The sequence below is a fragment of the Diplotaxodon limnothrissa genome, linkage group LG7 (assembly GCF_057381915.1).
Source record: "Diplotaxodon limnothrissa isolate DT_005_m linkage group LG7, D_limnothrissa_male_GT1.1, whole genome shotgun sequence".
Lineage (NCBI taxonomy): Eukaryota > Metazoa > Chordata > Actinopteri > Cichliformes > Cichlidae > Diplotaxodon > Diplotaxodon limnothrissa.
Genome location: NC_140602.1, coordinates 44,007,375 through 44,026,703, shown reverse-complemented (window position 1 = coordinate 44,026,703; position 19,329 = coordinate 44,007,375). Strand labels below are relative to the sequence as shown.

Here is a 19,329-nt window from a genome sequence, read left to right as displayed (position 1 = left end):
GCACCAGAGAAACTATAACCCAAACAATTATCCACCTAAATCATTCTGAATTCAAAAATTAAGTGAATATATTACAAAAAAAGAAAATGCACATGCAATTATTGTGACAGATTTTATCTTACTCCTTGTTATTAACTCCCCTAAACGCTGGTTTAGTTGAATTAAACCTTTCATCAATCCAGTTAATGCGGTTGCCCGCGACTAAACTCCACTGACAAAAACAGGAATTTTAGATAGAGCATCATAAAACACTCATAAAATCACCAAAACCATGTCGGTCAGTCTTACCACTACTACCAACAATCACCAACTCCGGTTAAGCAGAAAGTAACCCTTCATTCATGGAGCTATATGCGAAGACGTTACGGCTCTACGCGGCTTTCCCGCTCTTCAAAGTTAGCTAACTCCAGAGAAGAAAAACAGTCCTACCAACGCAGATATATGGAACGCCAGGACTGCCATAATGAATTAATTAAATACACCATTAAATAATTAATTAAATGTGGCAATAATTAATTAAAATTGGAATTAATTAATTAAATAAATAGTTATGACACATGTAATTAATTAATTATTGACACATTTAATTAATTATTTATGTATTTCACATTTTAATTAATTATTGACACATTTAATTAATTATTGACACATTTAATTAATTATTTAATGATATATTTATTTATTTCATTTTGGCAGTCCTGACGCCTGGCTCTCGTCATGAAATAATTTTATCTGTCAGCCTCACCCATCAAACTCAGGGGGCGGGGTTAACGCTGCCCATGCAGCTTCTCTAACATTTGATTGGTTGCCGTGCAAAGTAAGTCAAAACAGGTCGATCCTAGAAAATCGATTGCTTGTGTAGACTTGGGGCAGCCAGTTATCCCAGAATGCAGATCAAATCACAAGCAGCAATGGTGGTGGTGTAGTTTTAAAATACCCCGTTTTTCTGTCACCAGCTACACTTTTAACAGTGTTTTAGCCGCGAATGTTGCGACGTATGTCTGGTCAGGTTGTCAACATAGAACATGTTTGCAAAAGTGCTCAGATGTTTTCAGAGATTTCACTAGCTCTGCTAACAGTTAGCATGCAGAGTGCACCGAGGGGGTTACGTTAACCGGTTTGTTTACATATTCCACTCTCCGTGTTCCACATGTTGCATTCGCAGATTCTCATTTTCACCGAACGATCGTCTCTTTCCGCCTGGTCTTGTGTCTCTGTGCTTCTGTAACATAAAGAACGAGCTGACATTTTTCTCACGAAACCAGCGATCAGCTCAACAGACCCTCAGTTTACCTGCATGCATCCTCCTCCTCATCTGTCAGCTGTTTAACACCTGCTGCTAATTCAAGAAACACGCCTAGTTACCTGGGCCCTGTTTCAGGAAGCCGGTTTAGTGGAAAAACTGAGTAAGTATACCCTGAGTTAACGAAAACTCTGGGTTTTCGGTTTCACAAAGCGAGTTCAGCTGCAGCCTGAGTGAGTCACTATGACGACACACTCCGTGAAGCTAACCTGCCCCCTAGCAGGTTTACTACAACTAACCCTGACTGTCTCCGCCCCTTTGTCGGAAACCTGACAGTAGGAAGTGTCGGACATGGCGTGCCACTTCCTTGAAGAGCCAGTAGATCGTGAAGCCCAAATTCTCCGCAGAGCTCTCCGCCGGGAGAGAGTGATCAGAGCGCGTTTGGACATTTTATCATTTCCTGATGATTTTCTGTGTGAACGTTACCGTTTCTCAGCACAATCTATAATTTATTTGGATAACATCCTCAGGCCATATATTACGCATGTGACACATCGCGGACATGCTCTCAGTTCATTGCATATTATTTGTATTGCACTTCGGTTTCTTGCAAACGGGAGCTTTCTGTATAATATTGGTGACGCTGAGCACGTTTCCAAGGCTACCGTCTGTCGGGCAGTCAGGAATGTTACAGTTGCACTGAAACGTCTCCTGTACTCGTCTGTGGTGTTCCCCGGTCACAGACCCACAAGATTTATCAAAGAGGGATGCCACAAAATTGCAGGTATCAGGATGACCAAAACTTAATGTATGATGTGGTGATACTTGGACTACTACTTAAATTGCACATTTATTTTCAGGGTTCCCAGGCGTGATTGGCTGTACAGATGGCACTCACATTCCAATCATTGCTCCTTCAGTAAATGAAGGAGACTATGTGAACAGGAAGTCTTTCCACAGCATTAATGTACAGGTACATAGTTCCCTGTAGCATGTCAAACTAACAAATTATTTCATCATAGTAATGGATGCTAATTTGTGTTCTCTGCACTGTGAAGATCATATGTGATGCTGCCAACATTATCACAAATGTGGAAGCCAAGTGGCCAGGCTCTGTCCATGACTCACAAATATTCCGTGAATGTACACTGAGCACAAAATTTGGACATGGTGAGTTGAGAATACTTTAAAATATATAAAGACCAATTGCTTCAGGGACATTTGAACTGAAGTGTATCCTTCTGTCTTAGGAGAGTTCACTGGCTACTTGCTTGGTGATAGGGGGTATCCATGTTTACCCTATTTGCTTACCCCTTACTCTGACCCTGAACCGGGCCCACAGCAGCGATATAATCTGGCTAATTGCAGGACAAGAGCCAGAATTGAAATGACTATCGGAATGCTTAAGGCCCGGTTCCAGTGCCTGCAAAGACTCAGGGTCACCCCAGAAAGGGCATGTGACATTATTGTGGCATGTGTGATTCTTCACAACATTGCCACAATTAGAGGAGAACACTGTCCTTCTGAACCAAACATCAGCAGTGTCATGGATCGCTGTGTGGCAAGCAGGAGGAGGACCCAAATGCAAAACTCACAGACACGGGGATGAACTCGAGAAACACAGCTTTAATGCTGGCACGGCAGAACACAGGAAATACAAAACTAAACTGGGGAAAAGTAAACTAACACTCGCAGGTAGACACAGGAAGATCCACACAACATGAGGGAGAACACGACGCCGAACAGAGGGAGACTCAGACAGAAATACACAGAGGGTAAACGAGGAAAGTGGGCACACACGGGGAACACAGGTGACACTGATAATCATAACGAGACAGGGCGGGGTGAACTGAACATGACATGTAGAGGCACAGAGGTTCCGACAGGAGGAGAGAGAGCACGGGGAAAACACAGACATAACGGGCTGGGGAAACATGAAACAACCACAAAGGGAGACAAGGGCTCATCAATACATAGAGGGCACACAGGGGGGAGAGAGCCATGAAGGGAAAACACTTAGGGAACAACACAACAGGGCAACTCAGAAGACATGGCCTAAATAAGGAACGAAATACAAAAATACAAAGAACTAAGAATACTGGGCCCACATGGCCCAGGACCATGACAAGCAGTGATCCAAACCATGAACATCCTGACCCTCCCACGGACATACAAGATGGAAGAGCAGTCAGAGACACCATATGTCACAATCATTTCTTTTGACCCATCACCTCAACATGTTGAAAGAAGAATAAACAGATTTTTTGTTCAACTGGCTTTATTGGTCGCCTGTATTTCCTGTACACAAAGTATTAAAAGATGTAAACCTCATAAAGTGTCTCTGTTGCTTCCTCCTCTGTAACAGCTGTCAATGTTTCTTCATTATTTTCCTGTAGTAAAGAAATAGACAACATTGCTGTTCTACTGTAAACTCATATAATCTGTGGAGTATTACTCACAACTGCATGTTGGTCTGGCTCAACAGGAGGCTGCACCAGATGCAGTACACCACCACCATCAACTGATAGAATATGAGGTTTATACAGGTCACTTATAACTTACAAGGGACCAAATGGCAATTAACAAACATACCAAGCACCTTACACTTCATTGTCATTATGCTCTCAAAGACAACCAAGGCTGAGGGAAGGCAAAATCAGTCGGAAAATAACTTCACTACAAAATAATCCATTATGGTAAAGAGTTTATCAAATGAATGAGTAGCACTGCAAAGGTGACTGTGAAGAAAGGATGTATGCACATCATGTATTATTTTGAATTTACCCCTTATGTAGGCACTTGTGTCTTGCGGGGTTATTGCCTCAGAGGATGTCCCCGCAGAGATGCCTTCGGCCACAGGGCGCCCACTGTTTTGGCTGAGGGCCAACTGCTCAGCCTCTGTGAGTGGTGGTGGTGGAGGACCCCCACCTGTTTTTCGGGCCTCCGCTTTTTTCTGTTGGCTATAACGGGCCACATTTGAGCATACAGAGTAAGCAAATATGTACTTGTAATGTGCTCAGATAATTTCAATAAGTGCTTACAGAAAGAAAATTAATGTAGCCTCTAACTGCAATTGATTTACATGGGACAAACAGACCAAGCACTATGGCTCATAATACAATTACACCTTACCTGTTTGGACTATATTTTTATATTTCATTTTTACTTGCTGCCAGGCACGTTTGGGGCCTGTTGGGTTGCACCTGCGCTCACATCACATCACAAAATAAAATGTATAAAATAACAAATAAAATAACATATGATAAAATAACGTGTTAAATGGGTGGAAATCCCTCGATCAATGTTTAAATTAACACTCACGCATTGACTCTGTCGGCTATGTTTTGCCATGCATGCTTTTGCAGCTGTGGCTGTGTTACTTTTTTCCGCGGAATTTGCATGTTATCGGCATATGCTGCCATCAGAATTTCGGCCTCAAGCGCTGTGAAATACATTGACCGCGCCTTCTTTCCCTCCGTCTCCATGGTGACTCGCTTAATCTGTGCTCCGCTTATCAGGGCTTTATGTATCCTCGTCCGCGCGCTTCACTTGGGGTTAAAGCAACTCCGCGTTGACTGAACTAATTGTTATCAGCCTTTCTGAAACAGAATATTCCGAGTTGGACAGTTCGGGGTTACTCAACCGTGAGTGTCGTTTTTCACTCTGAGTTTTCCAAACCGGCTTCCTGAAACAGGGCCCTGGTGATAGTCACAGTTTAACTGGGCAGCCGGTGCTCGATATAACGCAATGTCAGCGCATTTTTCTGCACAAGATAAGTAAATATAGTGTTTTCCCCGAGCGCAGAGCTGCTGGAGCTCGTTTCCTTACAGAGCACTTTATAGGCGAACAGCTTTATCAGCGGCTGATGTCCAATCACCGGCACACAGCTTTCAAACCTCAGCTGAGTTTTAGCTCTCAGTGGTTAAACGCTGGACTTCATTCACTCAGGTTCTGTCTGTCGGGTCACGTTTACTTCGCTGTTTTATTTACAACTGAGCAAATCGGTTTGGCTGAGGTTAAAGTTACGTTTCATAACTGCATAGTTTCACAGACGTTTAATGGTTCACTGGCACATGTGTTAGACTGAACTATCATCTAAATATCATCTGTTTTTTAATAGTTATTCAACTGTATTCTAAGCACCAGCTGTCTGTTAGAATGTGATTTTTTTTTCTCTCTTTGTTGGCAGAGGTATAAAAATGCGCAGGAAAATCTGACATGCATGGCGAACTTCACCGACGATATTTAGGGAGGAATAAACACACATCAAACATAAATGAACCATTTGTCTGTCTCCATAATTGAGAGAATTTTCTCTTCTTATGTCAACACTCTCTCTCTTTTTTTTTTCTTTTTTTTTTCTTTTTCGGTCATGTTATGTTTACCTGTCAAAGGCTTGTTACAAACTATGAAACACATTGTGCAGACTTCTGGATGTTAGAAGAAAACTAATACTGCTCATGAATGAGACTAAAGGCAGGAAGGTGTCCTTTAAAACTAAACATGTTAATAGGACCTCCCTGTTTATATCATAGTTTATGATATAGCACGTGTATTTCAGTAATAGCCTGCTGAGGCCACTATACGTGCTGGCCTCATATCAAATGTGAAGGCAGACTGAGTCTATGTTTGACGTTTTTTATATCTAATCTTCCTTTTCAAACATTTAAACAGCAGCGAGTCTGCAGCTGAGGGAATACAAATTCAAATTGTCGGAACAGGTTTGCTCGTTTCTTGGATTCATTTGGTGATTTATTAAATGTATAACTGTTATTCTAATCTGCTGCTGAGTCTCTTACACTTTTCTTTATGCTGTATATTTTCACGTCTCTGGAATAGTTGGCAGTTAGATAGTCAGCTGGGAAACTTTGTGTTAACTCATGGAGCTGAGGATATCGTGGATATGCTGACCTCGCTGCGTGGTGTACAGAGCGAGGTCAGCATGATTAATATTCACAATAAAAATATTAGCCGAACATCATGAAGTCTGTATGTGTTTCATAGTGTCGAACAACCTTTGTACAGTTAAAGCCAGCAGTTACTACATGACGGAAACACCAACGTTATCTCTTTTATGTGTTTATACACAGGTCACGCTGATTACTGAACAAAAACCCAAAGATCAGATGTTAAACAGATTTATTTGCTCTCTCTCCTCCTTAAACATGTTTTTAATGTTAGTTATAATTCAGAATTGGCGACTGAAACACGTAGGACACATAAGAACATCAGGAAATAAAACATCGATAAATATAACCTCAGTAAAAGAAGTCAGCGGGGGTTACTACAGCTGTGTACCGGGGCCTGCGCTTTGTCAGTGGGATTGCTTGCGAGGCGAGCGGGTCTATCCCACGCTTTGCCGTGAGACTGGGCAGACATCTCCGAAATCATCGAAACACTTTTGCAAAGAGGCTGTATCTTGACAAACCGACCAGACACATGAAGATTAAACCACTACATTCTCGGCTAAAAAAATATTAAAACGGTATTTGGTAACACACAAACAGGGTTTTTCAAAGCTCAGTTCTGTTAGCTTCCACATGCCGGTTGTTGTGTGCTAGAAACAATGGCCACCAGGCCAAAGCAATGGTTTTGACTCGATCAGCGTTAACCCCGCCCCCTGAGTTTGATGGGTGAGGCTGACAGATAAAATTATTTCATGATGAGAGCCAGGCGTCAGGACTGCCAAAATGAAATAAATAAATATATCATTAAATAATTAATTAAATGTGTCAATAATTAATGAAATGTGTCAATAATTAATTAAAATGTGAAATACATAAATAATTAATTAAATGTGTCAATAATTAATTAATTAAATGTGTCAATAATTAATTAAAATGTGAAATACATAAATAATTAATTAAATGTGTCAATAATTAATTAATTACATGTGTCATAACTATTTATTTAATTAATTAATTCCAATTTTAATTAATTATTGCCACATTTAATTAATTATTTAATGGTGTATTTAATTAATTCATTATGGCAGTCCTGGCGTTCCATACAGATAACCATGAAACACACCTCATTCAAAGTCGACAGAAACAAAAACAAAAAACGAACTTACCAAAATAACCTCATCAGTTTTTGCTCTGTTGCAACAATTAGCGACTCCGGTTAAGTTTTTTAAAAAAAACATTAAATTCACCGACTTACATTTGAAAAATGTTTGGGTCTACAACCTCCCTGCTATATATAAATCTCCACACTACACAGGTAAAAATTTTTAACTAATAGTATTTATCTCTCACTCCACTAACCTAAATAAATATATCAAGAAATATTACTTACCTCACTATCAGGTATGCCAAAGAAGTAACTCCACGTGCGCTCGTTAACTTCTCAACGGACCTTTCCGCATCCGGTGGGCGTGGAGCATGCGCAATACATGACGCTATCAGAGCCTTTGGTTTGATGGACCTCATTCTCATTGGATTGCCATGAACGAATTTAACTCATCAAAGTTTTCTTTGATTTATATTCAACAAAAAAGAATGAATCATTTAATGAGCATAAAAATGATTTCTTCATGTGATGTAAACATATTACTACTTTGTTAATCAAACACATGCCCTAGTTGATTTTTTTGAGTGTACACACGTTCCTTACTACAGTTTAGATACCTCTGTTTAAAAAGCACCGACTCGACTTTTTAGTCAAGTCGAAGTAAGAAGTACAGGGTCTAAAATATAATTTATGTACAAAATTTTGAAGTAATATTGCGTCCAAAGCACGCGTGCGGGGGGCTGATTTACAAATGTACGGATTACAAAGTACAGATACGCGTGCTAAAATGTGAGAAGTAGAAGTATAAAGAAGTATACAGTAGGCACAAAAAAGTACAGCAGTAAAGTAAAGATACCAGAAAATTCTACTTAAGTACAGTATTGAAGTATTCGTTATTTCGCATCTCTGACGCCAACAATAAATCATACTCTAATGCAAAATGTGTTTTTTGCTTCTTCTCGCCCACAGAAGCCGTTAATCCAGCTCTCTTACTGAAACCAGGCCCAGGAAAAAGCATATTTGTGTGTTTCTCTGCCATGGAGCACGATGAAAAAACATTAAAATAAGGAGGAATGTTGTTGTAACGCAAAAAAAGTGGCAACATGATCATTGTAAGAAAACTAGACGATTCCTAGAATTATGAAATCACTAACGGCAAATTTATTTAAGAAAGACTTAACCAACCTTTGCGATCAACTTGCAAGACTTCCACGGTATCCATGCGCGTTTACGGCTACTGTGGAGGTCACGTGCTTTCGGCTACTGTGGAGGTCACGTGCTTCCGGTTAGTGTGGAGGTCACGTGTTTCCGGTTAGTGTGGAGGTCACGTGTTTCCGGTTAGTGTGGAGCTCCACAGTGGCTGCAGCCAGACCCTTCTCAAATTTAGAGCCTCGTACACCAAATCATATTCTCATGATGAAGGCCAGCATTATTCTACCCGCTCCTGGCAAATTTGTGAGCAGGGACCTGTACTTGAGAAGGAGATGGCGCCAAGTTTAGTTTTTAGCCAATTAATTCTGGACAAGGTGGAAGAAGGAATATCTTCTCACTCTTCAACAGAGACAGATCTGGCAAAAAGATAAAAGGAGTGCAAAGGTGAAAGATATTGTTATTCTTCAAGAAGACAATTCTCCAAGGAAAAAGTGGAAACTGGCAAGAGTAACAGAGGTATATCCAAGCGTAGATGGAAGTATTAGAATGGTTAAGCTTTTTCTCTGTGATTCAATTTTGGATAGGGATGGGAAAAGGACTGTCAAACCAGCGTATCTTGATAGGCCAGTACACAAAACTGTGCTATTGCTAGAAGCAGAATAAATGCTAAAATGTAAGCATGTTCCTACTATAATGTGTTTAGGCAGAAATCACAATAGGTTTGTCATTTGGTGGGAGTTTTACTGCCATACTTTTAGTTAACATATTTTGTTTTGCACTATGCATATTTTATATGTCATTAGGACATTTATTGTGGAAATTCTCATGTAGGAACTATTGTACTGCATGTTGGTTCCACTGGTGCACCTGAGGAAGATGCATGCCCATGCTGAGGTATGACCATGGCAAGCTGAAGCTGGAGAGACAAATTTAAGTCAGAAGAAGTTCAAATGTTCTTAAAAATATCTGTAAGGTGTTTATTTCTGCCTCAAAGCATGGGCCAGTATGTTTTGCATATTATATCGATGACTTTATGTCTCTGTTTCACCCGTCTTTCTATTTCATTGAATTTACATTGTGTTTTAGTTCAACGGTTGTGAGTTTGTGATCAAGTTGATGCTGTAACAATATCAACCCCGAGACCTTACAACTCACTTTAAAGCCAACTTCATGCCATCAATAAAAATAACTCTTTGACTTAAAGAAGAGGTGGAAGTGATAAATATGTTTTCCAATAAATCTGATGGCCTACTAATAAAAGCACTCTGTGTAATTTAGACTAAATTAAGTGAAATATATGTCTACTATCAGACTAGAAGACGGAAAACACATCATAAGATGTTTACTTGAATTCTCAGCAACTTTGGTCCTCAGCCAATAAAAAAATATGAAACTTTTACTGTGACGTCATAGAAAAACTCACCAAGGTCAAATCTTATTATGTTTACACGCAAACACATATCATCATTCTCGGGTTGAGCAACGCTACGGCTTCACTACATCTGTTTGTTCTGTACAAAAAGACGTGCAGGTCACTTAAAAATATCTCACCCTGTGTTTCTCTGCCTGTGGTAGAGGTGGAACCAGATCAAGTGGAGCTGATTCTTGAACAGCCTCAAGTCAGAGCTGGATTGACCTTCTGTCACCAGGTACTGATGAGCCCGCTGTGGAGAAACATCACTGATGATGTTCATGAATCCCCAGCTGACTCTGGTAACCTTAATACAGCACAGAAAAAATGTCACAATATTCATTTATGTTGTGATTATTGTGATAATAACAGAAACAGATGCATCTATGTCATCATCTTTGAGCTTTTACACTTAACATAATTATAAAAACATGAGTATAAAAGGTGTTAAAACTCTGATGCCATCTTGGAATACTGCACTTTGTTCATGTCATTACAACATTTCTCTCTTTCTAATCATATATCTAGATGTTATGTCAACACACATTTAATCTACATTATAAGAGTGCCTTTGTGATAAATGTGTCTTTCATTCTTGAATTAACTGGTTAAATATTTAATCTAACTAAACCCTAAAGATGGAGTCAGAAGACAACAGTCACCTGAAGGGGCTGAAAATTGTAAAGACCCTACAGAACAATCAGTAAATGTGAGTAAATCTGTGATTCTGCGAGTAACACACTGGGTTCAGTTTGGAGGTTGAACTCTCACTCACCAGGATTGACAGCTGTCTGTGCCACAGTTAAACTCATGCAGTGCTAATTTAAAAACTCTCAAATATTTTGGACAATTTATATTTTTCTATCACAAAAAATACACGTCTTCATTGAAGTAAACACACAGAGCAATTAATATATATTTTTAAATATAATTTTTCTTTATTTTAATTATCAAATTACAAATAAAAAAAACAACCCACCTAACGAGCCCTGGTCAACCCCTCACTTGAATTTTTGATTTTCAGTTTAAGGCAATTAAATTCAATCCAAAGATTCAACCCCAACAATCAAGTGATTCCCTATGAGCAACGGTGGACAGGAAAAACTCCCTTTTAACAGGAAGAAACCTGTGACAGAACCAGGCTCAGTGTGGGGCAGTCTTCTGTCATGACTGGTTGGGAGGTGAGGGCAAAATAAAACTGAACATAAATGAGAGCACAGTATAGTTATTATGTTATAATTAGCCAATCAAGGTGGGCAGGTAATAAATAGCGCCCGTTATGGCAAGACCTAGACCTAGACCTAGACCTACGTTACTTGCGAAGTTGGCAAAAGCACTTTGTGGTGCTTTCTCACGCCTCACATTCTCAGTCTCTTTCTTTCGTACATTGAACTGCCTTTCAATGTTGTCCATCCTTGCATTAATCATTCTATTTTGCTCTATGAGAGCCTCTAAACGCTGAGCTATTCTCTCCATTGACTAACTTTGTAACTGCTGCAGGGACAAGTGTCAAAAGAAAAAAAATGTTCCCTGAATTATTTAAATGTAAAGGTATTACCTTTGTCAAAGACTCCTGCTTTGCAAAAACAAGTCGCTGTTACCGAAGACGCACCAAGGTAAACTGTGTTAAAGCACCTCTATTTATAAACTCATGTGGCAGAGATGGTGACGTCAACCGTCACGGGAGACTGTGACGTGCGGTCGACCGTCACATCACAGTCTCCCCTTTGAGAAGATCAAAGGATCAAAGAATAGCTCCGTGTCATTCCGCGCATGCTCAGATCATGCGTATTGAAACGAACGGGATATTTATTTATTCATTTTAAATACCTTGCTATATAACAAAGCGCGCACTCAAAGGACGAGGAGAGTTCAAAATAGGGCTGTTCGATATAACAACACATATGGATGACGATATGAAAAAGTCTATCGCTTCATATTACGGCAATATTTTTTTTATGGCTGTATCCCAATTCAGGGTCTGCAGCCTTAAAGTACGCAGCCTCAATGGTCCTCAAGGGCCGCGTACTCAAAGACCGCTAAGGCCGGAAGTGCGAGGCTTGTGAAATGGGACGGTCTAGCCTCCGTCGCGCTGCCCAGGTTGCCTAGCAACCATGATAGCTGGAAACGTGTGGTTGACAGAAATTAAGGAAAATATATTTTGTTCGTTTGTTTGTTTCTACATGAGCTTTGTGTGATTTAATAAGCATCTGAGGCTGAGACCACAGGACTGTAAAACATGATTGTTGCATGCTTGCATATTTCTGAAAACATCTTAGTGGTGTGGCAGCCATGGGTTGAGCCAGCCCTGCAAACCCTGTGGATGGACGATGCAGTGGACAGTGGGAGGAAGCATCCTAAAGCTCTCTTTGCAGACCAGCCTGTGTGATTCTCCACTCGCCGACCAGAAAAGACAAACGGCGGGTCTCAGTTGCAGCACTACATCCATTCTGTATGCATGAAGCTGCACGCATGTATCACCTTCATTCAAAAAAAAGGAGCCAGCTATTTTATTACTGTTGACCTTGTAACATTTATCACTTTAAACATAGCACAAGTCAAAAAGCATACCTGATAGGCAATCATAAGATAAAGCTCGTAAGCACTTACCTGTGGAAGTGCTTCAGTATTTATTGCATTTGGCAGTAACTGTGGTTCTAGCTGAAGCATTTACAGTATTTTTGAAGGAGGCGAATTCATCGTCTTATCTGACAAAAATCAACGCCTTTTCCTGTTATTTGTGACCATTTTGTAAACAAATATGCTTCTTAGAGTTGACATTATTAAAAATCCTGAATTGGTGTAAAAGTTAAAAAAAAAAAAACACTTTCCCCTCTTTTTCTCTGGTAAAACCTTTTGGTGGGCTGCAAATACTTCCTCTGTGTAGACAGTAGTCGTGTTGTTATTCGCTAACTTAACGGGAAAGCTTAAAATGAGTTGAGGCTTAAAGCTAAAGCTGAAGTGAAGAGACACTGAAGGACTGAAGAGGTCACTACATGCTGAAACAAATCCAGTTTGAAGCAGGTGGCTTTTCTAAGCCCGACTCTGGAATTTTGTTTGCTGTTGTGATGAGAGCAGAGCAGCACGTTTGAATGACTGCGTGTTTAATTCACAGAAACGCCAACGCAGCCATGGGTGTCCTGCTGTCCAAATCCATGGATGACAATTTAAAAAAGCAACAAGAATTCATGCTAACGAATGCACGGCTGCAGGTGAGTGAAAGTGCACCCACTCGCACATCACCTCTGACCTCTGCTGTGACATCTTTCACTAGTGAAAGATGGTGAAAGTGAAAAAGCAAAAAAAAAAAAAAGCAGATTTTTAATTATTTTTTAACACATAAAATTGCCCCAAACCTTCCCACCAAAAGGTTTTACCTTCATACTTTGAAATTGTACTAGTTGCAGATGCTGAAATGATGTCGGACTAAGTTTAAATTGTGCACTTGTTTATTTGCATTATTTTTGTATCAGCTCCATGAGTACAGGAGACATCCACAGCAACTGTAGGTCTGCAAACATTTTTAATCTCTATGACTACAACCAAATCCATTTAGACCCACTACTTTCCCACTACTCTCTGGAGGAGGTAATTAACTACACTGCTCATTGTCTGAGTAGTGTGATCACTGTGCGTTACTTCCTTTGTCCCACACACTGACACAAACCCCTGTCCTAATGACGACACGCATACCATCTTTCTTTTAGTGTTTAAGTATTACTACACACCAAAGTCAAAAACCAGCCCAAAGTGATTTCACAGCAGGTACCACTGTGATTCTACTTAAAGAGGAAACTTGCACAGGTAGAAAAAAAGTTTGTTACCCTGGTGAAGATCATGCTATGGCTTCTGGACTGGGGTGAGCATACACTCAGCTTTAACCTCACTCTTCCTCAATTTTTAGTCACAAAAAGAAATTCTTCTGTGGAAATACGCCACTGGGCTCAGATGTTCATATTGCTGTCTTAAGCAGGAGGAACTTTCTTTGGAAAGATGGAGTCAAAGAGGGTCAAAGCTTTCTGAAATCTTTCCAAATTACTGTAACTGTAAGATGCTTTTTTAAATGCCTATTTTCAATCCCCTGGCAATATTTCAATAGAATTGAAATCTTAGCATTGGTTAGGCGCCTCAGGTCCTTGAGTCCTTTCTTTGTGGATTTACTAGTGCATTTAGGAACATTACTCCATATCCAATTTTGGACAAATCATTTTTAAAAGCATGAGAGCATACAGAGTGCCCAAAAGTCAAAGTTTGCAAACATGCAAAAAAAAAAAAAAAACCTTAATCCACAAAAAAACCCTAACATGAAATATTTTGTATTCATCAGGAATACCTGCTGCACATATTTTCCGCATGTATTTGCTCTGCTTTTCTTTCTCACATGTTACATCTGTTTCTTTTCCTTCTTCCAATGTGTAGATCATGATGATTTGTGTGCATCTGTTTTCAAGTTAGTGTCCCGCTTTGTGTTCATACTTGCACCCTTCACAAATGTCACCCTCAGACTGCGTTGGTTCATTTCTGCTTTTTCCAGTCCTGTCCCAGAGTCACAGTCTGCTGCTTGTCTGAGCTTGCCAAAACCAAATCTTTTCCTTTTGATATTCCCACCAGCAGATATGTTTGTCTAGTTTTGAATTGCACATCTACACTAATAGGGCTAATTTATCACTTATGGGTTCGTAGCTATCCCATACAAACAGCCTGTAGAAACAGAAAATGGTAAAGAATGTTATACAAAGACCCTGAAGTCTTTAATGTAGATGACACATTATCATTATTATTGTTGTTATAAGTGTTCATTATTATAAACACTCATGAGTCATTTGGCATCAGCACAAAAATGAGAGGGAGATGGGCAGAATATTGAAGGAGCAGAGGCAGTGAAAGTGGATGAGTTTAAATAGCATCCAACCATCCAAAGTAACAGTGGGTGGAGACGAGTGTCAGCGGTAATTTGTGATGGATAGTTGCAGACTGAAAGGAAAGGTTTTCAAGATGCTATGATGTGTGGTTTAGAAAACTGGAGGTGACAGAGTTGAAGATGTTAAGATTTTTTTGTTTGGAGTGACCATGAAGGACATGATTAGGAATGAGTACATCAGAGGGCCATTTCAGGTTGAGCGCTTTGGAGACAAACTAACTAATAATGTGAAACTGGTGGCTGAGCAAAGATGTGCAGTGATCTTTACTTATGTTACGTATTTGTGTATATGGGCATATTGAACTGCTTCATTTTTATAAGATGGAGACCCTGCAGCATCTATGTACTTAGATGCTGGAGTGAGTTTCAGGATAGTTTATTCAAATTTAACATCCTCTATCTTCCATTTACTTCCTTTTTTGTGACCCAGATGAAGCCGTCATGAAAGCTGACCTTTCAGCGAACGTGTCACCCCATTTCCCGTTCCTGCAGCTCATACACATGGTGTGGAGGAGCGGGAAATGCTTTCTTTTCATAATTGCATTCTTCACTCATTCACAACATGGGCCGTTAAAGGGGGACACCCTTAAGTGTGCTCAGACTACTCACTAGTTTGTTTCAGCGGATGCTGGCTTTAAAAGAACAAACACTGTCAATTACAGAAGTCATTCCTGTAATTTCCATTGAACCTAAAGAGTGTACAGCCAAGAGTCGATGTCAGGAGTACGAAACACCCAGATTGTGGAGATGAAAAGTTTGTCACTTCCTCCTTCCCTAGAGCGTAGTGTTTGTAGTTGGCATGTTTACAGCAGTGGATTCCAGGGTTTAGTTTCATGACTTAAAAAAAATTCCAAAGAAACTTCTCAAGCATACATAGAAGTTCAGTCTGTGCTCCCAACTAATCACATCTCTGTTCACGTAATGTACACTTCCTACAAGTTTTTAGGGGCTTTTTTTTTAAAAGTACTAAGCCTTTGGTGCTTATGGAGATCTCTTTAAACTGTCTGTACTCTCATAAAACAATTAACTGATGAATCAGAGGATTATTACAGCTCTGATCAACAGTAATTGACTGAAATTGATTATAACTGAAAATGAAATCTTACCAAGCAGGGAAAATTTTATTTCATCATTTCTTCTTAATTTATTTTTGTGTGTCTGTGTGTGCGCGTGCATGTGCCCAGATGGAGCGCCAGATTCTGATGCAGAACCAGATGAGAGAGCGGCAGATGGCGATGCAGATCGCCTGGTCCAGAGAGTTTCTGAAATACTTTGGCAGTTTCTTTGCGGTGGCCACAGTGGGACTAACTGCAGGGTGAGATTCTAACACCTCACAAAGATCTGACACAAACACACACAGACTCATCTCTGTGTTGTGCTTTTATCTTTGCAGTTAAATATTGTCTTCTGTTTATCATCATTTTTCTTTAGAGCTATTAAAAGAAAGAACCCAGGCATGCTGGCTCCCATCATACCTCTCAGTTTCATATTTGCCTACCAGATGGACAGCGCCTATGGAACGCTTATTAATCGTATGAGAGGTAAAGCTACACACTTACAGGCATCATCATCTTAAGGAAACCTGTTTAACATTTAAAAAGAGGGTGCACAGACGGGTAAATAAATCCTTATCAAGCATTATATAGTGATTCTTTGCTTTGGTTTTCGAGGATTATTTTACTTTGAACAGCAGAACACAGACTCACTATATCCAGAAAACACAGGCTCTAATATACAGTTAGGTCCATATATATATTTAAATACGTGAATAGTGTCTGTTTACCAAAACAATTTCCACTTTCCGCTATGATGGGCATCTATATAATGTGTAGACGCCCAGCTTTCATATGAGAAAATCCACATTCAAATCGGATGAAGGTTTTGGAGTTCCGGCCCCTTAACATGTGCCCCCCGCTTTTTAAAGGGACAAAAAGTAATTGGACATTTGACTGAAAGGCTATTTCATGGGCAGGTGTGGGCACTTCCTTTGTTATGTCATTATCAATTAAGCAGATAGAAGCCCTGGAGTTGATTTGAGGTGTGGCGCTTGCATTAGCACGATTCAAATGAATACATTTTATTTTATTTGTCCAGTTACTTTTGATGTCCTGAAATGATGGGATTGCATTTTAGTTCTCACATTTTTGTGCAATCTTTTTGTTCAACCCACTGAATTAAGGCTGACAGTCGGCAGTTCAACTGGATCTGAGTTAATTATATTTAAAGTTGTTATATTTAAAATTAATTGTGGTAATGAACAGAACCAAAATGCTAAAAAAGAAAAAGTCTCTGTCCAAATGGACCTTACTGTTTACCAAATAATGCATCTAAATGTTTAACAAATATTGTGTTTAGTTATTCATTAATGACATTTTTAAAAAAGATTGCAGTCACTAATTATACCCATTAAATGTGTTTTTCATGATGTCTTTAGGGGAAGCTGAGAATATCATGGAGACTGAAAATGACCGTCTACAGTTACCTCAAGGGACTCCAACCTTTGAGAGCATAGAGAAGGCCCGCCGTGCTAAAAGCAGCCTCAGCGCCTTCTTGGAGAAATAATGTAATTAGTTATTGTCTAACAGCGTGGTTCCAGAGAGGAGCTGCAGCCACTGTACATTTCGTTTTCAACAAACCACAAAGACGGGGAAGTGGCTCACAAAGAAACCTCAGGTTTAGCTGTCCAAAACATACCCACTCCCTAAACGATACACAACTATACTTTATGTAGCATTAAGGTAAAAGCGGCCTCAGCTCCTTCTTGGAGAAATAATGTAATAATTTATAGAACAAACGTCCTCTATCATGGAAAATTTTAAGGCTCTGCTATTTCTCTCTGTCAGGTTGACCTTTATTGAACGAAAGGCTCCTTATTCTGTCTCATTTCAGTCTTTCAGATACACCAATCGGGCATTACATTATGACTACCTAACTAACACTGTGTTGGTCGCCCTTTTGCTGCCAAAGCGGCCCTGACCCATCACATGATATCTGGCACCAAGATGCCAGGTGTGGCCTCCGTGTTGAATAGTCTGAATCAGTGTTACTCACTTTGCTAGTGGTCATAATGTTATGCCTGATTGGTGTATGCCACATGTTGATCCATGAGTTAAGTTTTATTACAGTGTTATAAGAGCATTGTGTGACCACAGCAGATAACTTGTCTCTAAATATTGCACAATTGCAGTTATATCATCAGTGTTTTCTTTAGGTTGTTATTTTCCAGGGTTTGCTTTGATTATGTATGATGGACTTGAAGGGAAATTGATAGTAATATTAATCAGTTTATGTTATCTCTCTGGGGGGTTTTGTTGTATTTAGATGAACAAGAATACCAGCTGCTATAAGCCTGGTTCATGAATGTAATGATGATGATTGAACAAAGTGGTAAGACAATGATTGTTGACTTTGGTCAAAGCTGCAATTAGACCAGTGCAGAGCAGAAATTCTCTTAAACACTCTTCATAACAGCTCATTTTATCTGGCTCTTATGTGTAATACGTCGCCTTTAAAAAGCTCCTGAAACACTGATGACTGTTGCAGGTCACTTGCCTCTCTGTTTAGATGATAGACTGTATGCAAAAGATGGACGTAGCATCCAAACCCTCCACTTTTTCTCCTTTACATTCAGCTCCTGCTGTCCTGGAACAGCAAAGGCTTGCCCTTTCTTTCTCATTTCAGTGGCTACAATCCATCCTTTGTATTCAGTCTGTGGTTCTTTTCTATCCAGGTCATAGACGTGTTACTTTCTAAGAAGCTTTGTTTTGATGAAATGCCCTCTGCCAGGCTGGTAACTTTTGCAGTTGCCGATAACCAACAGCTGAAGTGATCAAAATGTAATGGTGCATTATTGGTAAAGATTCTCAGACATTTGTATTGACAGATAAAATGTATTATTTTCAACACTAAAATTTTAATTGTAGGTGTGAGGGAGCTTCAATACAAAGCTGTTGGACCTCCAACTTTTTTAAGCCATCACAGTAGATTCCAAGGTGCTGATATCTATACTTTGTGTTTGACATCTGGAAAAAATTTTAAATTAATAAAAAAAGAAAATTGAAAAGATTTCAGTGTCTGAATTGATCTTTGTGACAAGGACACCCCCTGAATGCAAAGCTGTAGAGCAGGGATGTCAGTGTTTCTGTTAATGTAATGAGATCTTTTAATCTCAAAGAGCAGCAACTTAAGCAGTATGTGGGGTTTGTTTGTTTTTTAACGTGATAATGAAATGCTGCATATTAAATGACATTTCTCAGGATGACTCTTTGGGCTTAAATTGTTAGAAGTTAATGTGTAAAGTTATGTCCTCTTTCATATTTTCCACAGCCATTCAGTGGACTGGAGTGGAGCATATTTCACAGTTTGAGTGTGAGAGGATTCCCCAACAGAGAAACAGTGAAACTAGCAGAGCCAGAGCTCAGCAAAGGCCAGAAATATTAAAGATCCTACTTTGTGCATCCTCAAAACACACTGGCACTCCATCTTCTTGTGAGCCCTTGAGGGTCGGCCTCTGTTTCCTCCCAAAGTTGTGGGGGCCTGCTGCATCCTCCACATAATATCTGTGTGGCAACACTTGATGTCTACCAAGAA

The 19,329-nt window shown here is 39.7% G+C and overlaps 1 protein-coding gene across 1 annotated transcript; it reads left to right on the top strand.

The window, feature by feature from the left end:
* Positions 1–12,938: 12,938 nt before the first annotated feature.
* LOC146628862 (plasminogen receptor (KT)-like) lies at positions 12,939–18,758 on the top strand. Its single transcript, XM_085358137.1, has 4 exons — positions 12,939–13,030; positions 15,924–16,054; positions 16,171–16,280; positions 17,174–18,758. The coding sequence occupies exons 1-4, from the start codon at positions 12,950–12,952 to the stop codon at positions 17,299–17,301; spliced, it is 450 nt and encodes a 149-aa protein (XP_085214263.1). The 5' UTR covers positions 12,939–12,949; the 3' UTR covers positions 17,302–18,758.
* Positions 18,759–19,329: the final 571 nt, after the last annotated feature.

Coding starts and splice junctions, on each gene's coding strand:
- LOC146628862 (XM_085358137.1), top strand. CDS start 12,950: ATGGGTGTCCTGCTGTCCAAATCCATGGATGACAATTTAAAAAAGCAA. Junction 13,031..15,923: donor TAACGAATGCACGGCTGCAG/GTGAGTGAAAGT, acceptor GCATGTGCCCAG/ATGGAGCGCCAGATTCTGAT. Junction 16,281..17,173: donor GCTTATTAATCGTATGAGAG/GTAAAGCTACAC, acceptor TGATGTCTTTAG/GGGAAGCTGAGAATATCATG.